Below are 27,529 nucleotides of genomic sequence, written 5' to 3'. Positions count from 1 at the left end.
TTTCTTTAGCTCTTTAGCATTATGATGCTATTCGTCAGATATTAGCTACATCTGGTTGGGATGCTCCTATGTTTGATGAACATGGTGATAGTACTCTTTCTTTAGTAAAGGTTCATGCGCTTTGAGAGGCTGTTAGGATATTGAAGCATAATTACTCTCAGTTAGTTGCTGATAGGGATTACCTTCTAAAGTAGGGTAGCACCTACAATGAGATGTTGTTAGGGAAAGAGGAGGTTGCTAAGCTCACCTGGAAGCTTGAGGTGACTGTAGACTCTCTTCAGTGTACTTAGTTGGCTCTTTAGGAGTCACAGTCACAGTTGGATAAGGTTACCATGGAGTTAGAATGGGTAGAGTCAACACCAACCCCATACCTTCTTCAATTGCATATTGCAGTTAGTGGTGAGTTTGCTTCTACGGTTGAGGATGAGGGATGTGATGATGTAGCAAAAACATTGGTCTAGGATATGATTGTATTATGTACAAAGGAGGTGAGAGCATCAGTGGAGACGAGCTTTCATGGTGATTTGCTTGCTTCTACTAGAAGTGAATCTATTTCTTCTTTTCATATGGCTGGTAACATTGGACAGTTGGCATTGTCACATTTTTAGAGGGATCAATTGTAGATTGCAAGGGCACAGATTGATGCTTCCACATATAATTTCTATTGTACTAAGTCATTCATGGAGTATTTGCTTGAGAGCTCAGATTTGCGGGAGGTTTCATACAATATATATGAGGGTACTCTCGTTCAGGGCTCTCATGCTATACGATGATTGGTGAGGAAGATTATAGAGACCTTAGCTACAATGCTTCCCAATAGGGATTTAGTGGTTGGGTTTGTTGAGAGGGTTGCCTAGGATCTTGCTCGACCAATAGTTCAGAGTCAGTGAGTGGAGCCATCTTTTGATTCCCAGTTTGATGATGATGAGATTGGGATTTTTTATTGGCATTACACTGTGAGGAGTGCTCATCACTTTTCTTTTGACCCACAGGTAGAGGACCTGGTTTTCAACATTATGGATGGTGAGAAAAGCTTTGGTATTCATTATACCTGTAGAGGGTGTACTTCTCCACCAAGGGATGTTGATTATGAGATACATGGTATTGTGAAACAATTGGATGTGCTAGTGAATGAGATGAATCAAAATCACAAATGGATGATCCAATTAATTTCGAATCTGAGATTTGAGAAAAGCATGATATTGCTTTTTTGAAGAGTGAAATGTAATGACACAATTGCAGCTTCAGATTTGTAGGACATTTCTTATGAGATATTGCATGAGTTGGGCACAATTGAGGTGGAAGGTGATGAGAATTCATGTCAGGTTAAGTCAGATGATACAGTTCTTGGCATGAGTTCCCTAGATCATGTATTTGATGGCGATGTAGCAATAGTGGGAGTAGGAGCATGGGAGGATATTGTCATATCAGCAACCACTTATGTGTTGATTGAATCATCCAACAAGGAGTTTAGTAGTATGCATGCGGTTGTAGATATGTGCTTTGATGATAGTACACTTGTTATTGTGGATGAGGTGAGTGATATAGTAATAGAGTCATGTTATACTATCGATCAACAAAGTGTTGATGTTCACTTCATGGACAATACTATGTTCGACATGGATGCAACATTGTCTTATGACAATTTGATGTTTGAGGTTGATGTTGATCACCCACCTGAGTGGAGTTGGGCTCAGTTTTCACCATCTGCAAAGATTCAATTTTGTGTTGCGCTAGTTGGTATTGTTCATGTGTCCATAGATTTTGACATGGCTACACCTATTGTTAATACAGTTGGTATGAGTGCATATGGTTCTCTTGTAGCTACGTCTCTTCAAGGGATTGTTGATCGAGATTCTAGTCTAGTATTTATTATACTAGAAGGGACCAGGATGAAGATATTTATTGTGGGGTTTTCTTCCAGTGATATTCTAACTCCTACATCATTAGCACATGTTTTGAGTGCTATATTGCATGTTATGTTGTTGGTCATGATGATGTTAGTGGTATGCAGTTGGTTCAATGTTAATAGGGGTGTCACATACTACTTCATTTGGGAGCAAGCAATTTCAGGGAGGGTGGACTATAACGTTCCCCATCTTTTGGGCCCTCAATAGAGTTCTTAGCCTTTCATTCTCTGAAGGCTAAGTGGAGAAATAAGGAGAAATAAATTAAATTAAAGTCAATAAATAAATAAATCTAAAGGTGACTTTATATTAATTTAATTTTCTAGAAGCACAATTAATTATTATATTGGAAAGTGGGAAGCTTCTCGAGAGTGCATTTTCTAGAAGCACAACTAATAATTGTATTCGAAAGGGCGAAGCTTCTAGAGAGTGCAATTAAATATTTTATTTCCTTCTAGAAGGGTGAAGGAAAGAATAAATAGAGGCAAGAGCTTCATTGTTAGGCATCTGATTATTGTCAATTGCATTTGATATAAACTTGGGAGAAGAAACTAAGGGTTTTTTATTTCAGTTAGCCATTGAAGAGCGTCAATTCTTTAGTGTTATAACCATTTGAGGTGTTGAAACATCCATTGAATTTGGCATTTAGGAGAGCTTCATTCTGGAGTTCTGTTTGTGCTTAAATTGGAGAATACATTTATTGTTGGCTGCTACAGTGCCGTGAATAGTGACATGAATAGTGTCATGAATAGTACTTGGCTTGATTATGACTGCAATTTCATCTCCTTCATTGGGCAATTTTTATATCAGGCTCTACAATCAATTTGCATCATTTAAATTGGTCATTTGGCATTGTAAAGGTGGTTGTCATAAGTAACTGTAGATGCACACTTTATCAGATTTATAATATCATTTCTACTTAGTTTTTTTGGGGGTTGCAAAGCCAAGAGCCTTGGAATATTATGTTAAGTGTTGAATTAGAAAATATCTTACTAAAGGAGTGATAAGTTGTAGGTCTATATATTTGATGTAATGTGCATATTTATATCTTCCATGATTGACATAATAGTATGCATGCCAAGTGTTTGACAAAATATTGATTGGCTATAAGTGCACATTTTTCATTTAGAATTCATCTATATGCATTTCAAAAGCCAAAAGAGAATTGCATATGCATTTAGTTCTTTTCTTTGATATAGTAGTCATAAATTATAGGCTTTTAGATTCCTTTTGATATCATTTCAAACAAGCATAATCAGTCTGAAACTCAGAAACAACAAGCATAGAGATCATATTGGAAGTGTTTGACAATTTTCCTTGACCTACAAATCAACAAGTTGAGGTTCAAATTGACAAGGGATATTATAGTGTTATCAGAGCTTGCTTGCAAAGTGTTTGACAAAATGTCAAACAATTGAATTTGAGAAGGATTTGGTGTTTCATGAAGTTATAACCGATTGGGGTTAATATAGTGGTATTAGAGCTTGCTTGCAAAGTGTGTGACGAAATGTCAAACAACTGAATTAGAGAAGAATTTGGTGTTATAACCAGTTGGGGTTATTATAGTGGTATCAGAGCTTGCTTGCAAAGTGTTTGACTAAATGTCAAACAACTGAATTTGAGAAGGATTTGGTGTTTCATGAAGTTATAACCGGTTGGGGTTATTACAATGGTTGACTACTATCAAAGTTGTTAAATGCAAATGCAGTGAACTTGCCTACCAAGGCATCACGTGATACCTTCATCTTGTTTATTGTTCTCAGCTTTTGAATGTATGACATCCTTATGGCATATTTGGGTTGTAGGCTTCTCAATAACTTGCTTACACACTCTTCTTCTTGTATTACACCTCTGCATGCTCTAATGGCTAACATGGCATCCTTCGCCCGCTTGCCATAGGATTCAATCTCCTTTCCATCTTACATCCTCATGTCATCAAATTATCCTCTCAAGCTTGCAACTTTAGCCCTCATGAGATGTTTGTCACCACCATACACAAATTTCAACTTCTTCCACATCTCATATGTTCTCTCTAGTTCTTCAACATCTTTGTACTCAGAGTAGGACACAGTGCTCACTAGATAATCCATTGTGGTTGTTTGTAGCTCCTTCTTCTTCAACTATATGGGCTAAGTTGACCAATTGGTTCAACATATTTGACCTCTACATGGGTCCAGTAAGCATCTCGAAAAGTCTTCAAACATAAATGCATCTTTCTACACCATGAGATATAGTTTTCCATGGAAAACTTTGGTGCATCTCTTTTGAACATTTTGATCTTTTCCTCAAGTTGTTAAACTCTTTTCTCATAAGGAGCTAGGATACCAATTGTTGGTCCCACCATAGGTCAGTATACTGAGAGAAGGCGGGGGTTGGGTGGGGGGGGGGAATTAATATACTCACTAGTTTCAATTTATTACTTCTTTTCACACTTGTCTATAGGTTTGTGTTGTCTACAACTTAATTGGTCAATAAAAACAAATAACATACAAATAGAAACACATAACACAATATTTATCTTGTGGAAACCCAACTAGGGTAAAAACCATGGTGTGTGAGTTGGTCCTCACAAAGATTGCACTATCCTAAAGTGCACCTAATCAAGAGTTTATCTTTGTTAGTAGGTTATAGAACACAAGTTAATGTTTCACCCTATTAGGGGATTTGTACAAATAACCTATTAGTTTCCACTCTCACTAGGATTTATTGTTGCAAAGATTAGTGAATAACAACGAATGATCTAACAAATAGATACTATAGTTGGTCATTCTTCATCTCTTTTGACCCATCTGGAACTATTCTTTGCCTTTTCTTGGCTCTACAACTTCATACCTCGATCACTTGTGCACTTAGCTCTCCTATCTCTTGCTCATGATAAGCCTTGTGTTTTTTAGGTATACTTGCTTCTCCTTAGGATGATAACTTATTCAAAGGTGAATTCTCTCTTGTCACTCTCTCACACACCTTGAGATCTCACTTAGCTTGCTTCTGGCTCTCTAGCTAATCACTTGGAAATCTAACCTTTTCTCTTTTGACTCTCTCTTTTTATACTTTCTTCTAGCTTCACTCGGAAACCTTAATCTGTGAATACAAAATTTGAATTCTCACCCCTACTACTACTTGACTTCTCGTTGCAGTAGTGTGTCACTCTTGTTAGGTGTACTGTGCTTGGACAAGAGTCATGAGTGTCAGGTGTTGTTAATGACTTACTCTTGTTGGAAAGAATTCAAATTTGAATTCTTTTGATTGTTTCTAGATATATTAACCAATCACCATTAAGTGAAATGATGAGTGCACTCCTACCCTCTTCATGACTTGGCAATCACAAGTATCTTGAATTTCCTAGCAAGGTTAATTAGGGATAACTCAATTGACCAAGGTTGATTGAATAAGTTTTGTACTATGGTGGTCTTTGAGTAAGATTGGGATTATAGTAGTGATGAGCTAGAAGGGGAGCTCCACCCTTTTGACAAAGAAGTAGACACCCTAACTGGCTCTTGAGCTAACTCCACGGGAACCGCAAATAGATAGATTAGCACAATGTCAACTTTTATGTGAAAGAAAAGAAAGAAAAACCACTCCCTTTTAGCTTCTTTGAAAGAAAAGTTCACTATTATAATTATGATGTACACAAATATATAAATATATAGTGTGTGTTTATATTGTGCACTTATTTTTCTTTTCTACTTTCCTCATGCAAACATTAATGGAAAGCATGTATTGGATAGTAAGCACTAAATTTTCTCATAAATGTAAACAAAAACAAAACTTTTTATTTTATTTTCAGCAAAAGTACTAAGCATGAAAACTTCATTGGATATAGAACCAACATCATTCTAAAGGATACTTGTTTTGGTATGAACAACGACCTAATGCACTTAATTTGAGCATTTGTATGTTTTCTCTTGGAAAAGTAAAGGTTTTTATTTGTGCATAAATGGCATCTAGCTAACATCATCACATAGAATCTCTTGTTAAATCACACGATGACGACGATGTCTAGGTGACCTTTTTGTTCGCCACTCCACCATGCCAGAACATGTGCAAAAATGCACTTTGGAAGAAACTATAGGTATAAGGCATTATCCTAAAAAAGACTTTGTGGATATTAAGTACCTACCTACCTTAACCTAATCGATAATCCAAATTATTGGAGTGACCCATCAACTAGATTTTGGAAGAATCTTCCCCTTTTCCCTAACTTATTTTTAACAATATAACTTTTTACACTTTAGGATAGGAATAGGGGAAGAAAGTGATTGTATTCATTTATACTTTTAGGAAAAATCACATAAATGTACATGGTGGGGCTATTTTCTAGTGTTTGGGAACAAATGACTTGTTTAGGTACTAGCCTTATGTCTTGATGAGGACACAACTAGGGTGATGCATCGATTGAGGGGCTTTGTTGCATTGTAATGAGACATCCACATGCCATCATAGATGCTATTTAACAAGGCCCCAAACTGAGGTCTTATTTTTGTGTCTTTGCAGGTTGAAGTTGAAGTTTTTGTAGCATTGTCCTCTGCACTCTTTCCTAGGAATGCCTTATCCTCTAGTGATATGCACAAATAATCTAGCTCATCCTAGAATTTGACATTGTTGTCTTCTCTTGCATCCTCTTTAGAATTCAACACACTCCATGTTAGGCTCCAAATAATTGATGTGTCCTCACTTGCAATATCCACCATATCTAGGAAGGTGGGCATTGATAAAAGTGATCTTTGATGGTGGGACACCCTTCTACCAAAGGTGGTTGTTCTCTCCTCCAAATGATTGGGTTTCCTTTGTACAAAGAAAGTGTCTTGGAGAGAAGGGCTTGGGGTGGTAGCAAATCCTCCAAACAAGGCATGCAAATGTTTTCTTCAAAAAGGGGGTGCTTCCTCTAGAAATAAAACAAACCAACTCATTTCCTTAGGCTGATATGTGGTCTAGACATTATCCTGGCCTACAATTTGAGGGTCCATACTAATGGCACTTTTTATCAATCTCCTCCATTGATAATTGGAAATCATGTAGTATATGTTGAACATTATTTCATGTGGTTCTTTAGTAAGAAGAATAGGGCATATCAAGGGTAGGGGTGGGGGGTTTCATACCTCCAACCAAAGTTATCTATGATAAGAATGATGTTGGTAATCTTGATCCATGAGGCTTAGAAAATGACATCAACATCCTACATAATTATCATCATGTTGGAGCACAAGGTGGTTTATATCTAAACTTCTCTAAAAACAAGTTGTCAAAGAGAGCACTAAATTTTGATGATCTTTAAAGATGGGTTCTTATCGGTGTGCCAAAAGAGATATTGATCTCGAAGAGGCTTACACCTAAATAAGAGAAGTTTGAAGGTTTTGTATATGTGAGAATTGGAGTGCTACATAGAACAATTAGTAAGATTTTAGAAGCCCTCTTTGTTCCTTAAACTAAGAAAAGGGAGAAAGAAAAAGACTAAGTAAAATCTATGCTACAAGGTGATGCATCAAGACTTTCTCAACATTATATAGGATCACAACAAAGCCTCAACAAAACTTTAAAATCTATTTCTCCAAGGTTCCTTCCTCTGAAAGAAAGGGTCCAAATAGAGACATGGGGTTCCCTGCAAGTGAGAGACACAGTGCGTGAGAAGTGGTTTTGTCTAGAATAGAACTACCCCTTCTAGTAGTTGAATATAAGTACCCACACCTGATCACTTGACTACATGTGAATGGAAGCCATAAAGGGAATAATCCAGTACCTACTTTAGAATTTAATGAAAGAGTCAAACATGGGCATGACCAATTAGTCTTCAAGGATAGTGGAAAGTGAAAAGGTTAACATATGAAAATTGGGCTAAGCATGAAATAAATCAGCATCATACACTCTAGTCGACAAAATAAGATAGGTGACAAGACACAATTTTATTGCTTTTGTAAGAGTAAACATGAGGCTAGGATCCAAGCCATACATTATATGCTACAATATACATTCAAGGATCTCAAATAATGAAAAGACTCCCCAATAATGTAGGAAATTACAACTTGAGAACTTTCTCAACGTCTATAGATACACATCTACATATATCAAGTCTCTCTTTTTACAATGAACACTTGGGTTTATATAGATTTTTTTTTCTTAGATCAAATACAAATCACACCTTTTAAGATTTGGCATGATTTGACGAAGACAACTTATACCAAATGGGAAAGATCTTCTTGAGCTTTCCCTTTGAAGTAGGGATGTGGTGGTGAGTGTGCAAGGAGGTGGGTCCCACATTCCATTTTGAAATGGATGTGACCAAGAGGGACACACTAGCTTGATGAGCATTCTTGATGTTCTTTTGAAATTTTTCATTGGAGATGCAGGCTTTTGCCATGTTTTGGGGAAGAGAGTGATTTTTTCCTCACTCAAGCCCTAGGTAGTTAGTTAAGAGACATTAATTTAAATTGCAACCAGATTAAAGCTATGGTGTCTTGGACTGACCATTGTAGAAATGGTCTATAATAACTTGAAAAATAAACCATCATCAATGCTTCTAAAAGTAAGCCATTAATTTTTGCTAGCAAAGTCTCATATATAATGAAAATTTTAATTCTGAGGCTATGATGATTAGATGTTTTGGAATTCTTTCTGCTTGTCTCCAATTCCAATCTGAAATGATGTTGCCCCAAATCACTCATAAAGGATTGTTAAGGTTACCAACAAACCATGATACATTCTCTTGAGTTTCCAATCTCATGACTTTGCGATCCTAAATCTTTTTTATAGGAAATATAGTACTTTCCAACCTCCTTGAATTCATTTTTCTCTACATGTTTTTCGATTGAATTGTTCTAAAAATCAAGCCCAAAAATATTGTACTCATCCACCACCTCTAATGAATTGCCTTAAAAATGAAAGTTATTTTGCACCTTTTTATTTCTTTCCAAAGAGAGGATTTAAGTTGTGAATATAGACCAAACATAGTTGAGGAAAGATGACGCTCTTATTTGACACCAATATGATTGCTTAAAACTCTCTAGCATCCTATTTGTAGTTCTCATATTAACCTTAAAATACTCATAAATCTATTAGTACCACTCTAAGCTCATTTGGAGCTCCGAATTCCTCATAAGGTCGCGTTGAGGAATGCCACCACCGCAGCGCGTGAGGAAAGAAACCTGTTACTCGATCGTAAGTTCCCCACCTCCTTGGCAGCTTGCATGCTGGAACATCGCACATGAGATGTCCTCAAGTGCACCCAGGAAGGTATCCTATAATCACAATAAGAGTAGGCATCAGCAATTTCTATTTATGGCATTCAAGGAAAAAAATGGCTTTGTTATGTCTGCGCGTTATGATTATGCGCATTTGCAAAAATAATCTGCTGCCACATAGTTCCATTTGAATATATGTTACAGAAGATGCAATATATTTCGAAATACACCTGCAAACTGCACCCCAGCCTGGTTGGGCTCTTCATTTGGGACATGGAAATGCCCAAATTGCAGGATATCTACAAAACCCTACTCACTCAATACAAATGTACTAAATCCTATGTACTCATGGGCCTGAACCTCACAAACCGTCCTCACAATCGCTTTCTTAATGACGTATCTTCAATATTGATCACTTACTCACCTTGGACCGCTAAAGCTCTGTGTGTTGCTGCTCGTTTCGGACAAATATCGTATTGCAGCTCACATTTTTCACAGCTGAAAGATTTTAACCAATAATGGCATTTTTTTGGCTTATACAACACAATCATTCAATAAATAAGTTTGGCGCAGAGGTCTGCAAGGAAGTAATTGTGCTATTTTGGGCTATTTTGTGTCTTTAGCATTGTGCTTAACGTTTGTGGGCCAGGGAAGTGCAGTGTGGAGAAAGAGTAGAGAGGGATGCCTATGTGTTGGGGGGCTAGTGGCCATGGGCTGCAGCACAACGTAATGCGATTTTTTCTTTCAAAAGCACACAAGTGGTCCGAAGTGGAGCAAGCCAAACATAAAGACAAAAGCATGTGTTTTTGGGCATGAAAACTGCCTGGACTACAGAGGTTGCACTGCATTGTGTCAAATCATTGAATATTTAAATTGTTTTCCGATGCTGGCATTCTCTTTTTAGAATGTTTTCTGATGATCTGAAAACTATTTCAAAGCATGAAACGAGTTTTCATGCAAGTTTTTCGACTTGAAAGCCCATTTAAAGTAAATTAGGCAGGAATATACACATACAATTTGTTTCCCCGTGGATACACATGGATAGGAAGTTTTTCAATTCATATATCTGGAATGAGCAGATGGGGCTTATAATCATCACTTCATAAAATAGATGTATTTTTTTGCTAGTAAAGACCGATGCATTTTTTACAATTTTTTATGTTTTACAGTTTGCTAGATTAACTTTATTATTTTTATAAAATAAGCATCAATATTTGTCTTGCAGAGACAACAAGGTTTTTAATTGGCCTCAATTTCAAGTTCCAAAATGCCCTTTTAATTTACCCTCGTGTCTTGCAATCAATAAGGTGCCCAAATACACGGAAGCTTTTTTAAGCACTTGAAGATTGTTGGTGAGAATAAAAAATGGTAGCATAGCGTAATGATTGGGAAGTGATAATGTTTGGTTGAAGAAGATGGAAATATCTGTGCCAGTACATTATATATATAAATGAAAGAATAACAGTATAAAAACCAGAAATTATCGCTAACTGAACAAAGGTCTAGAAACCTAACATGGAAAAACCTCATGCCCGAGGTTTTATTAGTCATTGTTTGATTTGGAAACATTTCACAGAAACAAAAAAGGTCTCTTGACAAGTCTTCGTGAAGTAATAAATACATATAGTAATTAACTCATTTTATTAAGGGATTATGTCAAATCAAAAACAGATGATCTATGAACTCAACTATCTGCAAGAGAAATGCTTTCGGAATTTTTTTTTCATCTAATTACATATTGTTTCGGTATTTATTGTGCCCAGATAATAGAATAATTAAGTCCAATGCTGAAAGAAATTTCATTGGCATCCGGAAAACCTTCTTGTGCTCTTCTGTCTAGTTTCTATTATCTAATAGCACAAGTTAAGACTTGTCTCTTTGAAAATATTTTCAGGACAACAAAATCCAAGGCCTCTGAGTAGACCAATCACAAGATTAACTCATTTGTTTGTTGAACAGAAACAATATTTGTAATGTATTTACAGTTTAACAACTTCAATTGGAAGAGAAAAGTAACTTCCTTTAACAAACGACGACAAGAAGTAATAGAGGTATTTGTTACAAATATTGATAATGGAAAAAACCATTGATAATAAAAACATAAGATAACCAAGCATTAGGTTTCAGGATCTTTGCATTCGACTACACAAGAACTTAATACTCTCAAGCAAAAAAGAGATCCTGCGAAAACCACGAGATAAACAGCTCTCAGTACTACGCTTGAATGTCTAAACTGGTTTGACAATTGGACCCAATCATCAGCATGTCTGTTGTATGTCTCAAGACTGATCATATTGTGTATCAATTGGAAAATTGCTTGCTTTTCAAAGTAAGAGTGATCTACAAATTTATCCTTATACAGAAGTCCATTCTCCTCTAGAAAAGAACAAATTGGACCACAGTGCGTTGAATTAGAAGCTATCAAGTTTTCACAATATGGATCAGTGGCTGAGAAACTTCTGTAAGTCTGAACAACTGTTTAAAATAATTGATGAAAAAGTAAAAAGAGGCATTAGATTTGTAATCTAAAGTTTTTAATGAAATGAATTTATCAATTATCAAACATCTAGTCCCACAAGGCAAGCCAATTCATCATAGAGCCTGAATCATAAGATGTGGCAAAAGCTATATCATAAGAAGCCAAATTGTATGGGACCTTCCATTTTATTAAATGATATTAAGCGTGTATTTATCTTAAGGCTATTGTACAGTTGTTTAATGCAGACAACCATGTTGAATGGTAGAAGTCCAGCATCCTGTTATTAATATGACTCAGATCAGCAACCACTGCCTTTCTACTTCTCAAATAAGAGAGCCCACAGGATGGACAACCTTTTGTCATATATTAAGTTTGACTATGCATCAATTAGACAATATTGTACACCTAAATATGCATGGTCACTAGGTCAAGCATGCCTCCCTTTACCTCAGGTTGATTATATCGATATATTTTTCAAGCATTCACAACTAATTTTTTTTGTTTCTTGTTTACAAGACTCGGCTCCACTTGTTTTTGCAAATTCTGAACCAGAATACCTTCGTCTTTATGGGAGTTGAAATCAAATCTGCTACCACTAAAGGCCCTGTGTCTTCATGATCTTAATAACCAATGTAAGTGCATAGAGGTTTGACTAGTGATTAAACAGATTTTATTGGCAAAAGACATGAAGAGGTTTTCTCAAAACCATAAGGCCAACCCAATATTGAGAAACATACATGCCATTCATTATATTTGTTTGATAAATTTAAAAAGAAACAGGGTTACTCAGAAATATTTTTTGGCAAATGGCAGTAGAAAAGACAGAAAAATGATCTAGAATAAAATGCTAAGGTAGAGAAACTTTCAGTTTGTATTTGCTTAGCATATGATAAGAATTACTCTAGAAGATGTTAGAGGTAGATCAGATTACTATTTTCTTTCCCGAGGATAGGTGATATGTAATATTGCTTCTACTATTGCAAAACAAGTTAAAATTGCACATGCAAAGAAAACCTGGGACATGGCAGGAGGAGTTCTTGCCTTTGCCATCTTGAATAATTTACCCGCTATGCAAAAACACATTTATAAAAACATTCCAACAAATTATGATGTTTTGCAATAATAGAAGGAAGAATATAATGCCCAATCAAAAAGGTTAAAAATTCTTAAGATTCATGCTATTGAGAATCTTATTCCGTAATCTACATGGAAAAGTCTGGCATTGAATTCTTGAACACACCTGCTTTTATTTAGATTTTATTCCAAATCTTACAAAATTCAAGTGAACTCTCTAGAATTTGAACTAAGAGAAACGGCATACAAAATCAATCACACACACCATAATGATTTAACAAGATTACCAATGTTCTATGAAGTAAATGATGGTTCAAAACATATTGTGACACTCTAAGTTACTTCCATGCCAGACCACTGGAGAATATTTAAGAATTTGGAAAATCATAATAGGAACCAAACTGATAACCTTGAAGCCAAATTGGCAATGGTCAAAGAGAATACTTGTGGTTATGCACAATATTAGATCTGGGACAGAAGACTATTGTCTTGAATAATAATTAAACTAAAATAGAGAAGTACTCAGTGCAGTTAACATATTGCTAATCACCATGTACACTCGGACCTAAAAGCTGCAAGCTCAACACATTAACTAAAAGGTCATTTGATTTTTCTCACAAATAGATTTACAAAATCATACTATTTTCCTGGGGGCAAAAATGATTATGTAGTCATAGGAAGGTCTTTGCAAAAGTGAAAGCCAATACTTTGGCTGAAGCATTGTATGATAAACAACATCGTTTTTATTCATTCCAATCAAAATCAGCACATTGCCAAAAAAATCAAAGAGTGGACTTTTGTTATATTTAGGAAATTATGTATACAATTTGAATTTTAAAACATTAAAAACCAAAAACTATGAAATTGATTTGTAAAAGCACAACTAAATAATCCCAAGAGCATCTCTTATAGGAAAAGCAGTAGAACATCATTAGACTATAGATATTAAGAGTTCATAAGTAGATTAGTTAACAGATGTAATGCATTATCAATATCTTAACGGACAAACATCATAACAGGATTTTAGTCTTGGATGCTCTTGGTGGAAATATGAGCTGTATGCATCAGACTAATTTCTTTTTGCAAATACTATCATCCATGGTGTTGATGTTTTGAAACGTCACGGTTTCAAATTATCTCAATGAGAACATAATACATCTAGGAGTAGCTACTTCCCATCTACAACATACCCTTTCAGACACCGGGCCAACTATAAGGCTAGACCCTTCTTCTACTTCAGGGACTGCAAAACCTTGGTGGGTGGACCTCATATTCATTTATATGGTACTAGTGTTCAAAAGCACACACTTGAATCTAACAAAGAAAATAAAACCCTTATATCTTCTATACTTATGCAAAGATCATAGACATGAAATAGATAATAATATGACCTAAGAAATTGATAAGCTAAGTGAGGGCAACACTTTTAAGCTCTTCAACAAAAATGGAAAAGGATTTTGATTAATGATGTTAATTTCAGCAAAACCATGATATGAACAACATAACACTTTGATCTTGTAGCTGATCAGTGCTTGTCTATTGGGCAATCCTCCAAATCCCTAACACACATCCTTGAAAGTCATTGACATATCCCATACATCAGGACTTTCGTGATCTATCCATTCACCTTGTGAATCAGACATCTACATCTTCCTGAATCTCATACTCGACCTATCCCTTCATGAGATTTGCAACTCTATGATGATAAAATAAGCATTTACATGACTCCTTGAATCACAAGCAAACAATATCAACATATATGATCTAAAACAAATAGTAGCTGGACAATATGCACCTAGTACACATATCACAAAAGATCACAAACAGCATGAATAGGAGACAAAATTTAGATAGAAGATTAATTTGCTGCTGTACTTTTATTTATTTTTTTAAAACAAATATGTAAAGGTGCATGAAATTGAAACATAGAAATGCCTAACAGATCAGAACTATCTATATTCTTATTACTTGCTATTCATTACAAGAGAAATGTTGAAGAAATGGTGGAAATATAGTTCTGGATCCAACTTTGTGGCATCACAGACAAACTGCAACCAACCTTGTGGTATCACAGCAATGAGAAAATTCTCCAAAATTGGAACCAACTTAGAGAAAGAGAAAAGAAAAGATTAAATAGAAATGAAGCCATCATGGATCAAATTAGATGTTACCATTTGTCCACTTGGAAAATCTCTATTTGTAGATGCAAAACATCTCTTTACTCTCTTTGTAATTACAAATCAGATCTTTTCATTGTTGCTTGAAAAATGCCTTGAAAATATCTTCAGAATGATTGAAGAGTGTAACTGATTTTAATGCCAGATTTGAGATCAAAGCAAGAGCAAAACACCCGTCAAATGACTTCTAGAGGCAAAATACAACTCTTAGAATCATTTTACTGTGAATTTGGTAGCAACAAACTTCAATGACTGCTTTCCAACTGATTTTGCAACTTAATCATGATTTCTGCTCATTCTGCTAAGAATGCCCCAGAAAACTCAAATCTTCTTATAGACTGTACTGCTGAATACCTGTGCAAATTTCGACCATAGATTTGGAGAGTTCATCTTCTATCGATTCCAATGGTATATCGCACTGCATATTTTCAACAAAAATCGCCCCTTTGGCATGTGTTTGAAAATCAGGCGCCCATTTCACATTCCGTCATTAAAAATGAAAATTTTAAAAATTTTATAATCGAAACTATAGAAAAACTTTAAAATCATTAAAATTTTCATTGCAGGCTTTGAACACTCAAAATTTGCAGACAAAATCAATAAAAACTTAATTTTTCCACTTTCCATATTTTTGGCCTTCTTTCCATCTGGGTCAACCCCTATTGACCACCTAGGCGCCATGTGGTGGATTTCTATCGGCTGACTCCTACCACCTCACACCTTGCTTTGTCATTGCCTTCGCCATGTGTCATCTTCTCGTGGTGTCGCATCTCTAACCATGTGTTATGCCTCAACCCTAGCGACCAGGTGCCTAACTCCTTTTTGTGGCTTCATAACCTTTCTTTGCTAATTGTAGTTAAGCCATGCGACCAGGCGAAATGAGCATTTTCGAGGCTTCGGGGCAGTTTTCTCCAACTTCACACTGACTGCTGCAATCGCATGCCTACTTTTAATCGCACTGTCAAAGCATTTTTTCAGACTCGACATCTAATGTGGTGATTGCGTGACGCGGTTATCTCCTTCAATTTCGTTCCAGCAGAGATGTTTTCACTGACTGCGTGATTATCTTCGCGAGTGTGCGATTTGGCACCACGTGGCAATGTTGACATCATCATCCTTCTCTACGATTGGCCTCTACATTTTTCGATCAAAATTTATTAGTCTAGGCGCTCAGCTAGCCATCATCCATGGTGGGCCCCCTGTACATGAGCCTTGCACTTATAAAAGTGCTTGTCTTTTAAAACAAGTCAATATGTGAGCGTTGGGATATAAAAGGTATTGCGAGGCCCTCCACATAGGCAATGTGGGATTATAATTTTGACTTGTTTTATCCATTTTGCACTGCTCCACCGTAAATGGATGGGGCTAGAGTGGGAGGTAATCTTCCCTCTATCGTGGGCGCTCTGTAAAAGGAAAATGCAAGCTGCTGTTACCTCCCCACTAAGATGGAAACAAGATTCCACTCCTTCCATGTTGCCATCACACTCCTCCCCAACTTTTTCTTTATTCGTAGTGGCAGGCCTTTTCGCTCCCTCTCTTGTGGTAGGTCATCAACAGAAATCATTGCCTCCATCCTCCATTATGCCATGGGCTCTTCCCATTTCAAAATACTTGGTTGATGCCTCAATTACAGAGGTTATTCATGTGTTGGTTTACATCTAAGTTTAACACCTCTACATCAAAGCTAAAATATTTTCCACCCCTCCTTTTTTTGGAAGTTAATCAACACCTTTAGTGTATGAACCGGGGCAACTGTAATCAGATCAATACTTATCTTCCCTATGGATCTAAAGCTCTGTCTTATTCTCTCATGTCCTGTTCTACAGATTTGAACATCCTCTGCTACCGTGAAGTGAAGTTCCTGCCTCTTCAAGGCATTTTTCGAAATTGCTCTTTCCACCGTCGTAGGGTTATGGCCTCCAATTCATTGAGAGCCAAGGTGGAGGGAGAAAGGTACGATCTGGGATTGAAGTGGGAGTTGAGAGGGTTGTTGAGATTTGCCAGTGCAATACCTGTTGCCTCTAACTCGTGCAAGGATCTTGATGACCTCTTTCTTATTTCGAATGCCTCCTTGAGCTTGTGACTTTGATTGCTCCCCAATACGCCATTCACATTTAGAGCTTCACTTCTTATAGTCTTTCAATTATCTCATAAAAATTTATGAAAGAAGATACAATGCATTATGGTGATGAGTGGTACAGGCTTCAACCCACAGGTGTTGAGACTTTAATACATTATCTAGAGAGGCAAAGTCTTTGAAAACAACTTTAACAATTATTAATCTCGGGCTTCTCCAATGCGGTTAGTAGTTTCTAAAACAAAAACAACTCCCCACTTAAATTTTCAGTCTACATCTCTCTTGTGTGCAATCATAGTCGCAGTGATGAACTAGAGCCCCCCTTTTTGCTATGGGCATTACATATATATCCAATTTGCTTTGAAATGATATGTGCATATGCTAAGATGTCAACATGAAAAGCATTGCTATAATATCCTTTTGAAAACACCTTCATATCCTGACATCTAATTAGTTTGCTGAAATCAGTCGGGCCCCAAAGTGGGTCTGGCTAAAAGAAATTTCGAACTGAAACACCTGATACCTCACACTGATCAAATGGACACCTCATACCAATTGAAATCAAATTTGACCATTGAACGATCATGTAAAACTCATTTCACCCTTTTCCGCAACTTGTCAATTTTGTGCCAAGGGGTCCTTTGGCTGGCCTTAAAAACTGATCAAAACACCTAACTAAGCTCTGAGACCAGACACATTAATTCTTTGTTCCGCATATTCTTACCTTGTCGAATCTCGTGCCATGAAGACTTCGGGGTCAAAAGATATTGACCATCAAAGTTGCCTTCTCAGAATTGCCTGCAAGCAAACATGTAGAAAATCATAAATTGCATTTAGTTTTGGCTTTGGAAACATGTCAAACTGACACTTGGGGGCACGAAAACTGGGGCATTGGTTCACTATCACGAGAAGAGTCTAAATCTATGATTAGGACTCATAAAGAATAACTAGGTGCATTTGGTGAACATTCAAAGTGGGCTACCTAGATTTGCAGGACTAAAAACACTGACAAAAAAGTGATTTTTGCAAACGGAATGGACTTGGAAAAGTGTGTAGATAGATTTGTCAAGATTCGCAAATTGGCACACTTAAAGAATTTCAAAGTAAAACATAATGGTACAATCCATTTGACCTCATCTATCATGGATTTCGAGTTATGACATCCCAAATAGGGGTACTTATCAATATGCACTTTATGAAAAAAGTAAAACTTTACAAATTGCATATGGAATTGCGTTCGAAAATTGATCAAATGGATTCATCATAAACTCAAATTTGAAACATAACAAGTCTCCAACCTCTGGAATGCAGTGCAAAAGGAATTTTCTCATTTTGGTTAGCTAGGTCAAAGTTATAACTGGTCAAACAGGGCCTCCTAAAATTCTGAACAATTAGCATAAGCATGATAACAGTAAACAACTGACTTTGAGGGATTCAAAACCTAATTAAAACATGTCGAAATGACTTTAAATCTGAAACATAGGTTCTCTGATATGCCTACTAAACATTCCAAAAGCGGCGAGTTATGAAACATTACTAGGTGCAAGATATTCACATGTAAACTAAGCTTCCTATCATTGTTTGACATGGGCAAAATGTAGATTTGAATATTGCTCAAAATGAAACTTCGCAGATTGACTTGGAATCACAATTTATCAATACAATACACATGCATACACTGAATGCAAGGTGTTAGAAACATTAAAATGCACTCATTGGGCTCAAAAGCTTGGAATGGTACTCAAATCGGGAAGGCAATTTTGAGTCCCATCACATGGTATATTTCATCTTCATAAAATGGTATTTGTGTGTCTAGATATCTGTTTTATGTACCCTTTTAATAACATGAAGTCAACCCTATGTAGATAAACAAAGATCAAAGCATATAAACCTCTTTTGAAAGAAAGGGCAAAATCAAAATGCTGGAAGACTCACCAAAATCCAACTATGTAGCAAGGAACTTTCCAGAATTTTTTTGTCAAAGACTTCATATCAGTTGATCAATATCTTGTGTATAATTGCTTTGTTTATGACTGTTAAAACATAATTTGAAATCAAGATATGAAAATAGTGTATTTTTCTTAGGCTCAGTCATTCTCAATGTTCATTTGAATGCAAACACATTAATGTTCTATTGAAACAAGATAATTTTAAACTCAAGCCACTTCCCAACTCATATGCTTATATTAAGAACAAAAAATCTCAATTTTTTTTTCTTTTTTGCAATAACATTGTTGGAAACTATTCAATTTTGTTGCAAGATTTGAAAGATAAGTTTGAGCAGCTACTATTTACCTAAATTATCACTCTTGGAAAGATCAAGATGAAAGTCCAATACATAATAGAAACCCGTTAAGCTGTGAATTACCTCTGGGCTGAAGTCAGGGATCCTTAAATTTGGCTCACCGAATTCTCCTTGAAGAGTCCTACTTGTTGCCTCTTCAGCTGGTAGGAAATAATGCCTAAAGAATTCAAGGAGCAAAATAATTATGTAAATTGGGATTATTAGTCAACAACTATCAAACACAAACATGACTATTTTGCTTATTCCATTAATATAAATTAATGTGTTTCTTGCTGCATGTTCCGTGTTAATTGGAAAAAATGCAAGCTATTGACACAAATAAAGTAAAAGGCAAGCATCCATTCCACGTGTCATAGGTTGAGCTAGTATAAATAATATACTAGTGCCTTTGGCTAGATTTTTCATTACAAAGGAATCAAAATTGTAGGGATAGATAGATCTTCCTAGCAATAAAATAAAAGAGAGTGCACATATATTGATTTATAATGAATGCTATGAAAATGTAGAACTAGGGAATGATGTTCAGACATTAAACAATAAAATAATAAAAGGTGAGAAGGATTAACAACGATGGAAATTTAAATTTTCATCAAAAACTAGTGCTAGGAAATTGACATATTGGATTACATTTTTAGTCCAATGGTTTATACGAATTTGGATTGGCTAGTAGCTGAAAATGTCATAGTAATAGCAAGTTTCACCGTACTTTGAAATTAGAAAAATATTTCTTCTATGTACAAAAACAAATTTAGAGCTGCCATGGCAAGCTCATTGTTTTCTCCCTATGGGGTATATGCTTTAATACTCAGAGTAAACAGGAATAGAAAATTCAAAAGACAAACTTATTCAACCTAGTAAATAGATACAACACCTAAGTATGTTCAAAAGATTAGTTTTATTTCTATGTGTAATGTCTATACAGTCTATGTCATAATATGAACTGATTCTTGAGCCAAATGTAAATAGTGTCAGCCAGTTGATTAAGACTGCCTACCGACACAACTTTTTGTAAACAACTAATTATATTGTTAAATACTAACAAGACTAAACAAGGTATTATTTCTTTATTAAGGACAGTTTTGCCATCTACATCAGCCCCCCCCAAAAAGAAGTGTCATCTTAAACAAAATGTGGGTGGAACATATAGAAAAGAAAACTAAGAAGACAGGCAAGGGGACGCCCTTGGAGCCAAAGAGACTAGCATGACTAACTGTTTCTAATGGCATTGGGTAGCTGACATCTCTATTTGTTTGGATACCTTCACAATGTTGTCTGCCTCCATTACTTGCTTCTTTGTCTTCGCAAACTCTGCATTTTTCCCTTTCAGCCCTTTCTACACAATCATCAACTCAATAGTTTCTTTTCCTGAAATTGTAAGTCCTTTTGTGCCAATTGGTCACATAGCTTTTTCACCATACTCTCTAGGATAGAACTTGGGAGTGTTCCTGAGCTAATTGTGTTCAACTCTTCCAAGCTTGAAGTGGGCTTGCATTCCTGTTCTATCTATTAGATGGCCTTATCCCTTGCTATGCTCGACTCATCGAGCACCTCAGTGAGGTGATTATGCCATAATAGCAACTTTCTAAAACAATTCTCCATGCCATTAAGTGCGTAGAGGATATTCAATTTTATAGCATCATATGAAATTCTAAGTATTTTTGGTATTATTCATTTAGAATTTCTGATATATCTATGCATGCATTTGTGATTTCTAGATATTTGAATATTATATCCTAATAACTTTATTGTCCTAAAACTCTGTCTGTATAACATCATATGCAATCACTCTTAGACAAGTGTCACCTTGCTCTATTCAAAGTGCAGAATGCTCTAACATTTTCCAACTACGATTACTAGCGTGGAATTTTGGCCTCTAAATGCAATCCTCACTGCCAAGGAAGATCCTTTGCCAGGTCATAGGCGTTAAGACTAGACATCACTTGAGATGTTGGCAGATTTGTGCTTCCGATACCATTTGGGTGTCTTCAGCACTCCAGTTTTGAAAAGAACGATATACCAGATGTATATGCACATATGTGTACCATGTACAAAGAAGACATTGCTGATGTGCATTTTGTTAGTGGAACATGTGAGAGTTTATGCTCATGTGAAATTGCATGCACAAAATATTATTGTTGATTCCCATGGACACATATACGGTTAGAAAAAAAGTTACATGTTTGAATGCATGTGTGTTAACGGGAATGTAGAAAATCGGGTGTATATGTATGAACTCATGCGTGTTAATCAAAATGAAAAGAAGTCAAGTGTATATGCAATTTGTGCGGTTCAGGACTTACTCTCTCTGTGTGCAAATTAGGAGCTCTCTCTTATTGGATTTGATACTCCAGTACAGTCTATTCTTGACTGTTTTGATTGATTACTATTTTCTCACATATATGTAAATCAGTGCTGCATAGTTTGTATCTATTGTATTTACATCGTTGATTTCTAGAGTCCATCTCAAGATTCATATGTGAATCTCTGGCAATCAGTGATGAATGTTGAGAAACTCTATTCAAGAGATTTGTAATTCGTATTTGTTTCAATAAAATTCATAGGTTTTAGTGGGCTGAGTTATTTCCCTCTGTGAAGGGGTTTTTTCCCAGGGTAAATCTTGTCAGTGTTCGAATTTTGCTTATTCTAGTTCAATTTCAACATGGTATCAAAGATAGGTTTGTGCCTTTAAAATTGAACCAGAACTTCTCTCTTGTGTATAGCCTAAAAGTTCATTATTTTCAATATGGTACTCAGTCTTAAGGTTGAAGATCGACTGGAGGGGGCTTCAAACTTTGTATCCTAGAAGTCTATAATTTTATTAGTTCTTGAATATAATGATCTCCTTGATTATGTGCAATCTGATGTTAAAGAGCCAACCGATGAAGCAGCAAAGGCAACCTGGAAGAAGAATAAAATGATGGTGAAGAGGATCATCATTGATGCTATGAAAGATCTACCAGTAACTGCAATCTCTAAGCTGAAATCTGCAGAGTAAATGTATGACTATCTTCAGAATAAATGAGATTAATAACACTAGCAGGCTTGGCTCTCCGCATAGAACTTCATATTGAAATGAGCAGAGGAGACTCCATTGTTTCCTTCTTTCTGAAAATTTCAGAATTAAAGGATCAGTTGGTTGCTATTGGACAGTCCTTTAATGACAAAGAACTTGTCATGCTGGCTATGAATGGTCTCCCACACTCTTGGGAATCATTCATTCAAGGTATCAGTGGTAGGAACGAACTTCCACACTTCGATAGATTAAGATCAGATTGCATTCAAGAAGAATGCAGGTTGGAGGTCAGAGGAAATTCTCGTAAATCTCATAATGTAGAGGATCAAGTTCTTGCTATACATACTTCTAACAGAAGAGGAAGGAAAAGAAATTTTATGAAAGTTGATGATAAGTATCTGTCCTCTTCTTCTAATTTTAAAAGGAAAAGAGATATGTCCAAAGTGAAATGTTTCAGATATAATAAATATCGTCATTTTGCTAGAAATTGGACTCTGAATCTTAATCATCAAGTGGCTGTCACAAATGTGAAAGATACATCTCTATCTAAGAAGTCCAACGATTTTTCAAAAGGATTTCTTTTCATTTCAACTTTGTCTAGTAATGTTCCAGCAGATTGCAATACTTGGTTGATAGATAGTAGTGCTTCTCGTCACATTTCAGCGTATGAACAACACCTCTCAAATTTAGAAGAAAAGGATTCTCACCTGCAAGTAATTATTGGTGATGATGCTTCCTACTCCGTAAAAGGGGCTGGTAATACTTCCTTCAAGTTAAGCTCTGGCATACTTCTTCACCTCAGCAATATTTTATTTGTTCCTAGAATCAAGAAGAGTTTAATTTCTATTTCAGCCTTAGAGAATAAAGTTTTTAATGTTGCTTTCGTTGATGGAAAAGTGGTTGCTTGGAAGAATTTTTTTGATTTTAGCTCAGCTCAAGTGATCAGAGTACTCCATGAAAGTCTTTACAAACTTTCAGCAAATCAAATTCAAGTTTTAAATCATGCTGCTTTTGATAATAATTTGTTAATGGCATAAAACGTCTGAGCACCTCAACTTCAAATCTCTCTCTTGTATAGATAAGTTGGTTGTAGGTCTTCCTAAACTCAGTGTTGCCCATGATGGCATTTGCAAAGGATGTGCATTGGGTAAATTCACTAAGAATCATTTTCATTCAAGTGAAAGTAGAGCTAAACATGTATTAGAGCCGATTCAATCTGATTTGTGTTGGCCTATGTCTTCAACTACCTTAAGTGGTTTTTGGTATTATGTCACATTTGTTGATGATTTCTCTCACAAGACATGGATTTTCTTTCTTAAATCCAAGAAATCTGATTAAGTGCTATCCAAGTTTAAGGAGTTCAAAGCTTCTGTTGAAAACATTACAGAGAAGAAAATCAAGACTCTCAGATCTGGCAATGAAGGTGAATTTATTTCTTGTGCATTTCAATCCTTTTATGTTGAAGTAGGAATTAAGGGGGAGTTTTGCATTCCCTACAATCCTCAACAAAACAGTGTTGTTGAAAGGAAACATAGATCCATAGTTGAGGTTGCTAAAGCCATAATTTGTGATCAAGGTTTGCAAAGTTTTCATTGGGAAGAGGCTTGCAAAACAACAGTATACGGTCAAACAGAAGTCCTCACAAAATTCTAAATAACATGACTCTAGAGGAAGCTTTTTTTGGTTCCAAACTTGATGTAAGTCATCCTAAAGTCTTTGGTTCCTCAGTTTATATTCATCTTCCCAAAGATAAAAGATCTAAATTAGGACCTCCAAGTATGAAGGGAACTTTTGTTGGCTATAGTGACTTATCGAAATCTTATAGGATTTACATTTTGGGTCAAAAGATGATTGAGCTTAGTAAAGATGTTTCCTTTGAAGAAAATTTTGAAAGTAAAAGATCTTTTGATTCCCCTCTTGATATCAAATTGGAAGTTCCAACAAATTCTCAAAATCCTTGCTGCTCCTTCTCCCAGCCTCTCTCAGATCATAGATTCTCCTTCTGGTTGCCCTCCTAAAAGTAAGCTTGATATAGTTCCAGATCCTAATTTTTAGTTGAATGCTAAGAAAAGACCCATGTGGGCAAGGAACACTATGCAAGACACTGAAAATTATTCAGTTACTCAGAGAACCTTTTGAAAAAGTAAAAGACCTCAAAAATTTGATAGTTATGTTCCATTAATGTGTAATATCATCAACTCTGAACCTTCTTCTTTTGAAAGAGCAATAGAACCAAAGGTTTGGAAAGATGCTATGTTAGAGGAAAATGAATCTATCATGGAAAATGATGTTTGGGAAATTGTTCCTCGTCCAAAAGGTAAATTTGTTATCTTCTCTAAGTGGTTATACAAGACTAAACATGTTGCTGATGGGAGTGGACTCAAAGCTAGATTTGTAGCAAGAGGTTTCAGTCAATAGGAAGGAATAGATTATGGTGATACATTCACTCTTGTAGCTAGATACACTTCTATTAGAACCATCGTTGCAATAGTAGCAGCTAAAAGATGGAAGTTACATAAAATGGACATCAAGAGAGCCTTCTTTAATTGTGCAATTGATGAAGAAGTTTATGTAGAGAAGCTTGATGGATTCATCAGAAATGACAAAGAAACTCATGTATGTAAGCTGAAAAAGGCATTGTATGGCCTTAAACAAGCTTTGTGAGCATGGTGTCAACATATTGATGGTTATCTCTTGAGCGTGGGGTTTATGAAGAATGAAGCCGATCCAAATATCTATCTCAAAAGGTATAATGATTTTATGCTGATCTTAGTTCTTTATGTTGATGATCTCTTTATTACTAATGATTATGAGTTGATTGTCAAATGTAAGAAAGACTTGACTTTTGAATTTGAGATGAAAGATCTTGGTTTAATGCATTACTTTCTTGAATTGAAAACTTGGCAAAAGTCTGATGAGATTAATCTTAGCCAAGGTAAGTATGCTGTAGATATTCTTAAAAGATTTGGTGTGCTTGATTGCAAACCAAAAGTGACTTTTCTGGAGGCAAGTTTGAACAAACTCCAAGAAGTTTTTGCTGATTCAGATTTGATACCTTGCACACCTTATCGGCAACTAATTAGTTCTCTCATGTATCTTGTAAACACAAGGCTTGACATCTGCTATGCAATTAACACTTTGAGTTAGTTTATGTGTGAGACAAGAAAATTTTATCTCATAGCTGCTAAGCACATTCTTAGATATGTTCAGGGCACTCTAAAGTAAGGATTGAATTTTTCTTGCTCTAATGATCTTTAGCCTCATGCGTTTTTTGATTCTGATTGGGCTGGATAAATTCTGGACAGAAAGAGGACCACTAGTTTTTGTTTCAGCCTTGGGTTTGCTATGATTTCTTGGTGCAGTAGGAAGCAAAAATGTGTTGCTCAAAGCACAGTTGGGGCTGAATATGTGGCAGCTTGTAAAGCAGCTCGAGAGGCTGTATGGCTTCGTAAGCTTCTCAAAGGATTATTTGGAGAATCCTTGCATTCTACTATATTTTTTTGTGATAATTAGAGTTGCACAATAAAATTCATCAATCCTGTTTTCCATGACAAGTCCAAACACATAGAAATCAAATTTCATTACTTAAGAGACATGGTGCTTTGAAAAGTTGTGGAGCTGAAATACATCAGCACGGATGAACAAACTGTTGATATTCTCACCAATCCTTTACCCAAGGTGAAATTTTCTTATTTTAGAAACAAGTTAGGTATGGTTAACCTTGAGACTTAAATGGAACTAAGTCTTATTTTTTTAATGTCTATTTCTATTCTTGTATTAATGAATAAAGATTGTAAGAATCAACTATGACAACTCTTTCACTCTGGTAAGTGAACATCATGTTGAGAGAATCCATGATGACATCATGTTGAGAGAATCTGTGATGAGAATTGGATGTCATGTTGAGAGATTCCATGACAGTTCATGTTAAGAGAGTCCATGATTAATGGCTTCGCTGTGCTTCTTACAAGTCTATCACGTTGAGTGATTCCATAATAATTAGTTGTGAATAAACTATTATATTTATCATGTTGAGTGATTCCATGATTATGAGTAAAGTGCTTCTTGTGTTATCATGTTGAATGGATTCAAGACTACTTAGTCAATTTCATATCTGCTAAGAAAATTTTATAGCATCATATGAAATTCTAAGTATTTTTGGTTTTATTCATTTAAAATTTCTGATATATCTACTCATGTATTTGTGATTTCTAGATATTTGAATATTATATCCTAACAATTCTATTGGCCTAGAACTCTATTTGTGTAACAATTGTTGGGAGGTTGATGCCTCTATCCCCTCTAGGTGAAGGTATCATTTAGCATAGACTGTTGGATCTGCGACATGAGCTTAACCGCCTCCCATGGATCCTTGTCTCTGGCTGTTGTGACGTTCATTGATAGCTCGAGCATTTGGTGTAACGACAGTGGTGATTCCAACAAGTGGTATCAAAGAATTGGGTTACGTGTTCAAATCCCTTGGGTCATGCTGAGGGGGGATTATTGGGAGGTCTGTGCCTCTATCTCCTCTAGGTGAAGTTACCATTCAGCATAAACCAATGGATTTGTGACATGTGCTTAACCATCTCCCGTGGGACCTTATCTATGACTAATGTGACGTTCATTGATAGCTCAAGCTTTTGGTGTAATGACAACGATGATTCTAATTTCTAAAAACACCATCATATTCAATCACTCTTAGATAGGTGTCATCCTGCTCTATTCAAAATGCAGAATGCTCTAACGTTTTCTGACTACAATTACTAGCATGGAAATTTTGGCCGCTATATGTAATTGTCACTGCTAAGGAAGAGCCTCTGCTAGGCCATAGGCCTTAAGACTAGACATCACTTGAAATGTTTGACAATTCGTGCTCCCACTACTATTTGGGTGTCTTCAATGCTCCAGTTTTGGAAAGAACAATATATTGGATGTATATGTGCATATGTGGACTATTTACGAAGAAGACATTTCTGATGTGCATTTTGTTAGCAAAACATGTGAGAGTTTATGCTCGCGTGAAATTGCATGCACAAAATATTATTGACAATCAGAACAAAAGTTATATGTTTGAATGCATATGTGTGTTAATGGGAATGTAGAAAGTTGGGTGTATATGTATAAATGCATATATATGTTAATGGAAATGAAAAGAAGTCGGGTGTATATGCAATTCGTGTGGTTCAAGGTTTACTCTCCCCGTGTACAAATTAGGAGCTCTTTCTCATTGGATTAAATCACTCCAATATAGTCTATTCTTGATTGTTTTGATTGATAACTATTTTCTCACATATTTGTATATCAATACTGTATAGTTTATAT

At 35.8% G+C, this 27,529-nt stretch overlaps 1 protein-coding gene across 6 annotated transcripts in view; it reads right to left on the bottom strand.

Moving 5' to 3' along the window:
* LOC149576500 (uncharacterized) overlaps positions 1–27,529 on the bottom strand; it is a 223,248-nt gene that overhangs the window by 93,280 nt on the left and 102,439 nt on the right. For 2 of the 6 annotated variants that reach the window (XM_089817443.1, XM_089817462.1), the window contains 2 exons: positions 19,258–19,351; positions 8,769–9,139 (listed from right to left, as the gene is read on the bottom strand). In XM_089817443.1, the coding sequence (XP_089673569.1) occupies positions 9,050–9,139; positions 19,258–19,351 (184 nt within the window). In that variant the 3' untranslated portion in view covers positions 8,769–9,049. Of the gene's footprint in view, positions 1–8,768; positions 9,140–10,775; positions 11,558–13,027; positions 13,208–19,257; positions 19,352–27,529 lie in introns of those variants that run through there. The other 4 variants (XM_089817448.1, XM_089817454.1, XM_089817452.1 and 1 more) reach the window with 4 other exon arrangements.

Source organism: Cupressus sempervirens, chromosome 1 (genome assembly GCF_028749045.1).
Source record: "Cupressus sempervirens isolate cs-2001-9-10 chromosome 1, ASM2874904v1, whole genome shotgun sequence".
NCBI classification, from domain to species: Eukaryota; Viridiplantae; Streptophyta; class Pinopsida; order Cupressales; family Cupressaceae; genus Cupressus; species Cupressus sempervirens.
This window is presented reverse-complemented; position numbering and strand designations above follow the sequence as displayed.